This window comes from Tamandua tetradactyla, chromosome 2, assembly GCF_023851605.1.
Source record: "Tamandua tetradactyla isolate mTamTet1 chromosome 2, mTamTet1.pri, whole genome shotgun sequence".
Lineage (NCBI taxonomy): Eukaryota > Metazoa > Chordata > Mammalia > Pilosa > Myrmecophagidae > Tamandua > Tamandua tetradactyla.
The window spans coordinates 79,733,817-79,746,313 of record NC_135328.1 but is presented as its reverse complement, the minus strand read 5'-3'; the positions used below and the strand labels follow the sequence as shown (position 1 = coordinate 79,746,313).

The 12,497-nt window shown below is 32.6% G+C and overlaps 1 protein-coding gene across 8 annotated transcripts in view; it reads left to right on the top strand.

Moving 5' to 3' along the window:
* The window catches only part of CNTLN (centlein), a 417,071-nt gene that overhangs the window by 385,647 nt on the left and 18,927 nt on the right, over nucleotides 1–12,497 (top strand). For all 8 annotated transcript variants that reach the window (XM_077148088.1, XM_077148087.1, XM_077148091.1 and 5 more), the window contains 2 exons: nucleotides 5,508–5,693; nucleotides 6,643–6,720. In XM_077148088.1, the coding sequence (XP_077004203.1) occupies nucleotides 5,508–5,693; nucleotides 6,643–6,720 (264 nt within the window). The remainder of the gene's footprint in view (nucleotides 1–5,507; nucleotides 5,694–6,642; nucleotides 6,721–12,497) is intronic.

The following is a 12,497-nucleotide window of genomic DNA, read 5'->3' as shown; positions in this document are numbered from 1 at the left end:
CCATCAATGGGGAAATGGAGTAAATTGCGGTATATTTTACAATGGAATGCTACTTAGTAATAAAAAGAAATTGTTGTTCATACATGGAACGATGTAAATAAATCTCAAAAACATTATGAGTGAAAAATCCAGACACAAGAGAGTTCATACTGTATGAAGTTACAGAGACTTCCTATGAAGAACTAACTATAAATAACCTATAGAGAAAAATAATCTTAATAGTACTTGATACTTGGGGCTGGGGCTGGGGCAGGGATTGACTGGGAAGGGAAACAAGCAGACTTTCTGGAGTGATGGAATTTTACTTTACCTTGATCTGGGGTCTGCGTTACCCAGTGTTTTTATTTGTCAGTAGTTATACAATTATACTTTTAAGGGTTAAGCATTTCACTGTATACAAATTTTACCTCTAAATAGTAAAGAGAGCTATAAATAATAGGAGAAAGCAGAGATAACACTCTTGAGAATGGGCTTAGCTGCTGCAGGCCTCTAAAAGATCCATTAAAAACACACTTTGAAGATGAAGATCACATGAAATACAAGTCCTAAATCCCCTATATGCAGTAGTGAAATCAGGCTACTTTGGTTCATGACATGAGCTTCCTAGAACTGGTTTGATTGCAAAGAGACAAGGAAGCAAAGCTTAATGAAGAATAACACAGTCAAGGCATATGCAGGAAACAGCTTTTCTCATAACAAGCAAGAAAAGAGATTCCTTGCATTGTAAAAAACAAAGAAAGCACAACAAAAATAATTGCCTGTCTCTACTAGGTAGAAACTAGAAAAGACTAATGGAATTAATCAGAAAAAAAAGTGAATTCATTATGTAAAATTCTACAAGCTTGGAACATAGCTCAGACCTCCTTGCCACATAATTTTCTATATGTGGTCTAAGAAAAAAAAAAACAAACTATTTTCCTTCAAAGATGGGTCCTGAAAAGGGAGAAAAGGAACAGGAAAATTAAATGGGAGGAAAAGAAATCTTGTCAGAGATAGACTATCATTGAGTAGATAAAATATTTTACTATGAATTTTAAATATTAATGAACTAATATTCTCTAGGAGCAAACATACAGGGCAGAAATAGATGTAATTTAGGGAAGAGGTGGTGATATGACAAGAGCAGATGACAGCAAACTAGCAGATGAAGCAAGGAAGTAAAAGAAAATAAAACTGTCTCTGAAATAAATTCCCCATTGAAGGGAGCACAAGGTAGTATAAACTTTAAAGAGAAAAAGAATGCAAGTGAGAAATATGAGTTAAGTGGAAATAAAGAATTAAAATGGCATCACAGGTAGGTGTGTTTGTGTGTGTATGTGTGTGAAACTGATCAAAATTGTACACTTTAAATATATGGAATTTACTGCATTTAATTACACCTCAATAAATTAAAGGAAAAAAGGAACAAATTACAGATGCATACAACATGAATGAATCTTAAAAATACCATGTGAAACAAAACTCAAACACAAAAGTACTTATTATATTTTTCCATTTATATGATATTTTGGAACAGGAAAATTAATCTGAGATGACAGAAATCAAAGCAGTTGTCTGGGTGTAGGAGGAGTTGCCTAGGAAGGACAAGAGGAAACTTTCTGGGATTATGGACATTTTCCATTTTTTATTAGGGTAGTGGCTACACAGATGGAAGGCAATTGTCAGAACTCATTGAACTAAACATTTGTAACCTGTGTATTTTATTGCTTTCTAATCATGCTTTGAATTTGACAAAGCATATTGGGAGAAAAATAATTTATGGAGTAGACGAGAGATTCAACAAATGTATAATTGGAGTCTTCAAAGAAGAAAACTAAAGTAATGAAAAGATATGATCAAGAAGTTATTTCCAGAAATAAAGACTTCAAGAAATATAACATGAGCCAGGGAAAATTGATCTACTATGTCATACCCCAGGTATAATCTAATAGTTTCTGGACTTGAAAATATAAAGAACAGACAACTAAAAAGTTCATGTAATTTATAAGGGTAAAAAATAAATGTGAGACAACTTCTAAAAGACCATCTCCAGATGGGGGAGATGGCATAAAGCCTCTGTTGGATCTACAGTTCAGTTTATCTCCTTCTTCTCCCCACCCTGCTTGCCCAAGTTTCTTCAGGTGTTTTTCCTAAGTTCACTCCCCAATAAACTTCTTGCACACAAATCTTCATTTCACATCTGTTTCCAAGGAATCCATACAGATCACAAATAAAACTTCAATTCTGAAAGGTAGAAATAGTATAGATAACAGTATCTGACAACACAATAAAAATGCAATTAATTACAAAAACAGAAAACAGAAACCACTGCTATCTAGGTTTTTTTTTTAAAAAAGCTTGGTTTAAAGAGGGAATCCAAATAAATTGCAGAATATACCTTAAAAAAATAATATTCTAGAAATATTAGAACCCATAGATGCAACTAAAGCAGTGATCAAATAAAATGTATAGCCTTAAATATTTATATTAATAAGCAAGAAAAAAATAAGCATTAAGCTCAAGAATTCAGAAAAAAACAATCTGAAGATTAAAATAAAAATCAATGAGTCAAAATAGCAGTTAATAAATAAATATAGTTGGTTTTGGAAAAAAAGCAATAAAATAAATAAACCGTTATCTTAAAAAAAAAAGTGGGGGAAGCACAATTATACCAAATAAGATGTAATGACTGAATGGACTGAACATAACCATAGACAGAAAAAATTTAGTAATGATAGACTACATAGCTTAACTTGAGGTAAGTAAATTTGGAAACCTGGATAAATGGATATTTTTCTAGGAAAATATAATGTATCAAAATTGACTCCAGAACGAGTAAGAAAATCATAACAAACTGTCAAAAACTACCTTCCCCAGCAGTAAATACTAGGCCAAATTTAGATGAGCGCTACCATATCAATAAAGAGCAGAATAATTCATTCCCATTAAAATTATTCTAGATCATGGACAGAGAACGATATCTTCCAAACTCCTTTAGAATATTGCACAAGATAAAAATGAATCAATCTCACTCATTACAATTCAGAAATCCTAGAAAAATATTAGGAAATCAACTTCAGCAGCATATCAAAAAATAATGCACCACATCCAAGCAGCGTTTATTTTGAAAGTGCAAGGATAATTCAATAATAAGAAAATTGGTATTAACCCTATTCATAGACTAAGGATGGAAAATCTTAAAATAATCTAATGGATGCTAAAAGATTTAACAAATGTGATATCAATTTTTGCAAAAAATAAATATGTATAACTATCTCAATTTAAAAGCCAACATATGTCCTAGGAAATAGTACTGTTACTAAAATCAGGAGGAGCTTAAAAACCAATGCAATTAGAAAAGAGAAAGAAATTAGAAGTGTAAAAATTGGAGTATAGGAGATTAAATTATCAGATTTTGAAGATATGATTGAATTCCTAGAAAGTAAAAAAAGAATCTGTTAAAAACACCTATGAAATAAGAATAATTCATTAAGCTAAATGCATATCATCTTTAAGTTACAAGCAACTATCAGTTATAGAAGCAATAAAAAATATACATACATATATATAATATCTAGGAATAAACTAGACCTGTAAGGAGAAAACTTTAAAATGCTCCTGAGAATCTCAGATGGAGAGGAATACCATGTTCTTTGATTAAGAAAATTCAACATCCTAAAATGTTAACATGCTACAAATAAAATTTAACATGGTCCAAATAAAATCACTGATGATAACTTTTGAAGAAGGTATCAAGACAAGCTGAATATGAAGTTCATATGGAAAATGATACAAACAAAAACTAATAGGAAAACATCTGAAAATGAAGGGTAATGAGAGAGAATTAGCCATACCAGATGTTAAAATTTATTACAAGTCCTTATTTATTAAAATATATCTTAAAGCTTCTCTAATAAAAAAGAGAGAACAGAATAGAAAGCCCAGAAATTGTTGTAAACCATGTATGAAAGCTTTCAGGAAAAAGATGGTACATTTAATATGTGGTGTTGGTTGATTTTGTATAATGGTTTTATAAATGATTACAAATGAATGAAATTTTTTTTCCTTTTTTTTGCATGGGCAGACACCGGGAAATGAACCCGGGTCTCCAGCATGGCAGGCGAGAATTCTGCCTGCTGAGCCACCGTGGCCCTGGATTAAATTTTTAAACGTGAAAAAAAAATGTGGAAGTATTAGAAAAAATCATGGTTTGATAATTGCCTTTATAAACTACTTTGGAGAATGCTTTTTAAAGTATGACACTAAACTCAGTACTCAGAGAGGATTTATTAGTTTGAGTACATAAAAATTCTTAGAGTTTTGCTTTTCATAAAACTGTCAAAATAAAAATAAGTTATAAAAAATTGAGAGATATACCCTAGGCAAATGTAATTTCCCTAATATATAAAGGATTCCTGTAAATCAGTAAGAAAAATAGAAAAGTTGACAAAGAACATATAACTATTTCATAAATTTTGTTCCTGATTCATTTATAAGAGAAATGAAACTTTAAAATACCCTGAAGAAATAAACAAAGCTGAAATAACCAATAAGTGTTTTGATAAGGAGATGGATAAATAGATATTGTTGTACGTTCTTTGTGGAGGTATAAATTGGCACTATCTTGGGGAGAGGGGTAGAATTAAGCAACGGTTATACATAGCCTTTGATCCAGCAAATTTCACTTCTAGGAGTATATTCTAGAAATGCAAAATTGATATATATATATATATATATCATTATATATATGTATATATCATAATGATATATATATATCATTATTTATCACATCATTGCTTGAATTAGCAAAAGATTTAAAACTGTGCAAACATCTGTCTAGACTGCTCTCAGGTCACAAAGCCATACACTGAGGCACAGAGTTATGTCCACCAAGAGCTAAGGGTATCTTTCTTATGCACACATAGACATGATTTCCCAAAAGCAAGAACCTAAAGATGCTTGTGAAGCAATCCTAGATTTTTTTTTTTACAATTTTTTCAATCCATTTCAGTTGTCTTGTCCATACATAATTTAATTGACTTTTACCCAAATTATCCTTATCAAGTCCTTTCAACGCATTTCTAACTCAATTTAATAAAATAGAAACAATCCTCTTTCTGTGTTCATTTCATCCATTTATATAATAATTAAATGAATTTTATAACTAACTGTTATAGCAAATATGTATATGTTTATGATCTTGGCATCACTTCAACTAGTAAGAGTAGTAATAGCAAATCAGGCATGATGAAGAGTAACCTGCCTGATGCAAGCATTCACTGTGTCTAAGATAACCATTGGTATATCTTAAGCTCATTGGAGAGCTCTGGTTAATCCAGCAAGCTGGTTAACGAAAGGTCATTTTGGAGCGCTTCTATTGCATAATGATATTTATATTTCTGAATAAATAAAATCATAGTAATCCTAATAAGAAGTGATTTGCTAGTATCTTCACATTTTTATTTATGACTGCTTTGTCTCTACTCATGACTTCCACATGAGCCAACATTCTTTCCAATGTGTTGCAGGCTTTGGTTAAAGAGTTACAAAATGATGTGCATGTGACAAGGAGAAAAATTAGAGAGCTTAAAAAAATACAGAAAGACAAGACTGCTTATAAAACCTCAACCCATAAAGCCCAGACCTTGGCAGCGTCTATCCTGAATATTTCACAGTCAGATCTAGAAGAAATATTGGACACAGAGGATGAAGCAGTAAGATGACTTAAACACTTATTAATAAAGATATTTTAAGATACTGAATTAAAATACATATTTTATTTGATATATAATTCTTAGAATTTCCTATTTAATATAAAAGTAGTGAAAGTAAGATTATTAATTACCAGTGAAATATATGTCGAGTATTACCCTACCCAAAACAACTTCAGAGAAATTTAAGTGTAATACAGAAATAAGCCAATACATATAACCTTTAGAACCATTTGTTTGCTTTTTAAAGCCTATTATCCTTTCCTGTCTCCTCCATTTTCTTTAATTTAATGAATCATATTACATATCTTATAAGCTAATATTTGTATTAAGCTAGTTTGAATGGATTTAGTTAAGCTGAGTAGCCATTGATTTGAGGATTTTTTTCCTTCTCTGAGAGATAAAATAAATAGCAAATCTATTGATTTTCCTGGCTAAATTAAAAATTATTGTTAATCAAGTTAAAGAAAAAGATTTTTACTCCTATAAATTGGGTAAAATACTGTTATCCTCTATGAGTGAATTTATATGAATAAATGTATGTCTTCAGTAGCAGTTGAGCACCTTCTGGGGGAAGGCTCTTGAGTTTTTTACTTAGTTACAACATCATGAAAAGCAGAATCTCATGTGCAGCCTTTTGAGAACCTCTGGAGGTTACTCAATCCTGTTCTGTTAAGCCTCTGAACTTTAATACACAAATATACAACTTTTGATTGTTTTGAAAGATGAAAGAGATAATGGCACTAGTAGCTTCTCAATAAATTTTTGTTGACTGAATACATAAAATGAAAGAAATAAATGTGTGTGAGAATATTCTCCAGCTCCTCATCAGTTTCTCAGGGAATATGGAGTAGAGGAGATCCACAACTTGCAAAGGTTTTAAACTGCCCAAAATTAATGATCCAATCATATAAAAGCTATTAACACTGGTGTTTTTATTTTCTTCTTTTAGGAAACTGAAAGGGCAAAGATAGATGCTGAAAATGACAAGGAATGGTGGTTGTACATTCAGAAACTTCTTGAGGGACAGGTATTTATTTTTTCTCCTTCATATATTAAAACTACCAGATCAAATCTCCAAGCCTTGCATTTTACTAGATGTGTAACTTTTTGTAAACACACTTACTTCAGTTAGGTAAAGAAGTATTCCAATAGGTAGACAGGAATGTTAACCCACTATTTGTACTTTTGGACTTAACAAATGAAACAGATGCCTTGGGAAAGAACCAACATGGGTCCTAGCAAATGCATTAATTAAATTATTGAGTCAGCCTCTGTGCTTGCTAGACTGAAAAGGATCTATTCTCTCAGACCTCTTAGGGAAAGAGATGCTTTATTATGTGTCTTTAAAGTTAGTAGTTGATATGGACACCTGAGGAGTTCATGGGTTTCAGTGACCTTTTACTATGGACCTGTTTCCAGTCAATTCATGTTTTCCTCACAGCCAGACAGCTGTTTATTACTGTGTCTTCCCGCACTCTCTACAATATTTTCTACTGAGACCTCGAGCAGCTTGTTAGTGGGAAGTAAATATTGATTTGGCATCCTGTCAATGCAGAAAGAATGAAAAAATTTCCACCAGAGGCCCCTCAAACATTTTCCTATCGACATTTTCGGGGCTGAGTGGAAAGCTGCGTAGAGGATGACAAGGCCGAGACGAGTTGAAATCCCTTAGGGGTCTATTGAGACTGCTGCTGTGACCTGTGTGATACTTTTTCTTCCCTTTCAAGTATTTTTTTAATACACATACAGTCTGCTGGGATATGCCCCTCTTGTAAGTGATCAAGGGCAGTTTATTGGCAGGCGAGAGCCCTGCTTTTCTAGTCATAGTTAGCTTTTGTTTTGACATCACTGATAGCTTGTAAGGTATTCTAAAACTTTTTCATTGTACTTCTTCCTACTCATCCTAATTATTTATTTTTTTAAATGAACTGGGATAAATAAAAGTTAGATCATATTTTTCAAAATAGCAAAAATCTTATTGTCTTGTGATTTGGGGAAGTCACTGTAAATGTTTCTGTGTACAGGTTAAGAATAGCTGATATTTGAATGCAGTTATTTTATTTTTATATTAACAAATAGAAGTGTCTCTGCCTTTGGTAAAGCTAATAAGTGAATATATGAGCTCTTCATATTCTTGCTATCAGTATATATTTTGAAATGCTGTCCGGAACTACTTCAACAATAATAGAAGGTGATTGGCATTATTTTGCTTAAAGTTATTTAAACGAAGTTATTTAAAGGCAGACATGCAAGTGTTAGATAAAGCCTTTTATAGCGACAACTTGCTTTTGAGAAGAAAGACCTTTTCTTAATTGTATTTCCTCAGCACTCAGCCCAGTGCCTGGCACATCATAGGAGTTCAGTGATGATTAAGTTATAGGTTGTTTCTTTAGCTTGAAAATGATTAAAAAAAAAAACTTTTAAATGAATTTTAATGTTCAAATTGTAAATATGGCCTTCTGTTTTCATTTGAAATATTACCAATTATGAACATAAACATAATAATAAATCCATATGTGTAAATCTTTAGTAAATTTAACTAAAGCTGTAATGACCCTGGAACTGTTATGTAGAGGTTAGCTAGAGTTAGTAAAAAAATTCCATTGAAAATGGCATCAGACCGCTTAATACTGCAGTTTGATATAGTGCCTTTCTGTGCCATAGTGCCTGGACTCTGGAATATAATTGCCTGGCAGTATTGATTTAATTGCCCAGGTTTATTTGTGGACTCCTAATTATTGACTGGAGGTAAATTTAATGGAGCAGGCTTTATGAACACTGGGAAAGCGCTGCTATTGCTTTTATACATAATGAACTGCATCGTGTGCCTTTAGATCATTTTTCAAGCTAATTTTATTCCACTGTGACAGTATGATAACATTTAAAAAGTCAAAGACTTTTATTTTTATTACTGACATAGGTGGTTTTGCTGATGTCTTTGAATTTTGTGAGAAAAAAATAGGGATGTCATTGGTTGCACTTGAATGTCACTTTATAATTATGCCCAAGAGAAAAATCTATGAAAGAGGAAACATCTCTTTTTTTAACCTACTTTTCTCCTCTCTCAATATCAGCAATTATATTTGTCCTGAATCTTAGGGAAGGTTTTCTTTGCCACCCATTGCCTTTTTTTTTTTTTTTTTTTTTTAAGAGTCTAAGCTATGCTCATGGATTGTATGGGGCAAAGTGTAAACCTGTCCATTCATATATTTTATTTAATTTATGGCATACAGCTCCTTATATCCAACTTTACATGATCATCAAACTGTGAAATAATTAAGCTCATTTCATAAAAGTAAGATACTAATTAATTCAATATGATATCTTATTAAAATAATTTGACAGTGCTATTACAGGAAAACTTCATTTGATGTCCACCTCCTGCATTAGGTGCTGTATGTGATAGAATCTTGAGATTACACAGGTTAATCTAGCCCTTTGGTTATGTCTTTTGTTTAAGGATCAGGCCAGAGAATTATTTTACATTAAAGAATATTTTCTCTGCATTCACTTTGATGAGATTTTATATTAATGAAATATACATCACAAAATTAAAAACTGTTATACCACATGGCATTGTGGTTCTACCCCAGAATTTTAAAATAATAATAAAATAAAATATTCATATTAATGAATATTTATTTAAAAAGTAAATGAAATAAAAAATTTTAAACTATTGTAAGAAGAGCGTAACTAAAATTTTAACCTATATACTTTTAATACAGAATGCAAATATGTGTCTTCATTATTTCCAATAGAGCTGATACGATTGGTAATATTATGTATTTGATATTTATCAGTCCCTAACCTTTGTCCCCACAGATTTCTAAAGTAGAAGAGCCACATTAAGAAAAAAATCTTTCTAAGTTCTACTTTAATTTTTCTAACGCATACTTGCCTTTTAATTTCTTTGAACATTTCGCTTGTATTAACTTTCTTCAAAAAATAGCTTTCCATCCACTCACCCTCAGCCCTTCCCTGAGTCCCTATTATATAATTATCATTCTTAGCATGTGGCAGTCCCCAGAGAGAGGATCTGTTAATGCCCCCACCTTCTTCCATACAAGGTGGCTTGAGCTTGCTCTCCCGAGGCTTGTCAGGGAGGCTGCAGTGCTCACTTCTTGGCCCATGTTCTTGGCGGCACCAAAATTGAGTGTGCGAAACAATGGAGGTACTGTCTCTGGCTTCAAGGGCCTGAAAATGGGACTGGCCTCTAGGAAGTCCTTGAGGACCCCTCACCCAAGCCCAGGTCCTGGGGCCTGGCTACAGAGTGGGGAGAGGAAACAATGGCTAGAGGAAGCAGGAGAGGGTTTCTAGGGAGAGGGTTGGGTTGTTGCACATGGTACCACAAGGTCTGAGAATGTCTTTGTTGCCATGAATGCATGTAAGAGGAGATACTTATGGAAATGCCAAATGAAAGTACTGATCTCAGTAAATGTCTCAGGGAAGAAGTGGATCTGAATGTGGGGAGGTGGGGAACAGGTAATGGATGGCTCCATAACTGTCTTCCATAGAGACCTTGTGCAGGGTATTGCTAAGGTGGTCATGGATAAAGGACAAAGGAGAGAGTAGGTCAGGGAGCTCTTAAAAAGCAATAGTAGTCTCTATATGCTGGAGCAGCTAGAAGGAAAAATCTGAGAGGATCGTATGGTAGCTCATGACAAACTCTGGGATCTGTCCTGTAACTGCTTGTTGAAGAGTGCTTTGAAAACTATTGCTTTTTTATTTCTCTGCTTTGTATATATGCTATATTATACAATTTAATTTTTTTTTAAAAAGCAACAGGATTCTACGCAATGGACTATTATGTGGCCACTAAAATGATGTTTACACAGATCTTTTTAATAACATGAGGAAATTCTTGTTATAATTTTAAGTTAAAAAAAAGAAAGCCAGGCTATAAAATTGTGTATTTAGTTGAATCACAAACCACATGAGTAAAATAAGCATTTTTTAAAAGACTGGAAGAAAGTATATAAAAACATTAACAGTAATTGATTGTCTTTGGATGAAATTCTCTAACATTACTTACATAAATTATGGCATTTCTTTGCAAAAACAGTAGCTTTCAATAAACTTAAAATTTACGGGAAAAACAAAAAAGCAAGTTAATTATTATAATAGGATGAGAGAAACCCCCAAATTGAGTTTTTCTGTAGTTTAGGAGTGGGAGAAAAAACAGTTAGCAAAAGCAAAAGTAGGCTGGGACCAAACCGTAAAAACTTTCAAATATGAAAGGGATGTAATGAGAGCTGTGCTTTAGAACGATACTTTGAGGTCAGCATTTAGGCTGGATTGGGAGAAGAGATTGGGAGCAAGAAGGCAGTCTAGGAGAGTGGCAGTGACAGCATTGATGCACCCTGGCCATGGAATAGAAAGGAGGAGATAGATGTTATCCACATTTTAACATTAAATAAGTATCAGTAATGAGATCAGATGAAGGGTGTCAGAAAGCAGAAACCAAAGATAAACCGCATTTAATAACCTAAATAATAAGAAAGATGCTAATACCTTTAAAAATATTTGGGTTCAAAAGAGGTAGAGCAGATTTGGTAGGGAAATGTTAAATAACAGTTGAAGTTGTAGAAAATTTAGAAAGTGTATTTTGTTAACAATATTCAAGGATTCATAATTTTTCATTAATTCATCCCAATTTTATGTCTGGCACTTCTCAGTGAAATTTAACCATCTAAGAATATATTTCAAAAACTCTTAAAACTCAACAATAAAGCCAGAAAAATCTAAATTAAAAAATGGGCTAACACTGTATAGACATCTCTCCAAGAAGATAAACAAATGCTTAATAAGCATATGAAAAGGTGCTGAACATCAGTAGCCATTAGGGAAATGCAAATCAAAACCACAGTGAGATACTACTTCACATCTCCTAGAATGGCTATATTCAAAAAGACAAAAATAACAAATGCTGGCAAGAATATTGTGAAAATTAGAACCCTCATATGCTGTTGATGAGAATGTAAAATCGTGCAGCCATTGGTGAAAACAGTTTGGCAATTCCTGAAAATGTTAAACATAGAATCACCTATGACCCAGAAATTCTATGGATAAGTTTATAACCAAGAAAAATAAAAGCATATGTCCATACAAAAACTTGCACATGAATATTCATAGTAGCATTATTCATGTTAGCCAAAAAAGTGGAAAAAACCCAAGTGTGCAACACCAGATGAATGGCTAAACAAAATGTAGTGTATCCATATGATGAAATATTTGGCCATTAAAAAAAAGTGAAGTACTGATGCATGCTACAAAGCAGACGAGCCTTGAAAACATTTTGCTAAGTGAAAGAAGCCAGTCACAAAAGACCACATTTCATATAAAATGTCCAGAATAGTCAGATCCATAGAGACAGAAAGAATAGTGATTGCCTGAGGCTGAGGGATTGGGAGGAAAGGAGCATAGGAAGTGGCTGCTAATGGACATGTAGTTTCTTCATGGGGTGATGAAAATGTTCTGAATTAGATAGTGCTGACAGCTACACAACCTTATGAATATACAAAAAATCATGAGTTGTACACCTTAGATGGTTAATTTTATGGTATGTGAATTATATCTCAATTTAAAAAAATGATTTCCTTAACATATGTTGAAAAAAGAGTGCATTTCAAAGAAATCTAATAAAGCTCATATCATAGATGCTTTGTTCCCTACCATTAACAAAATTATATTAAATATATTTGAATTTGAATTTCTGTATTCTGGTCTTAACTATGAATAAGTTAGATAAATTATTTTAGTTCATAGTTGGTTTCCTTTCAGTTGCTACATAATTATATATACATA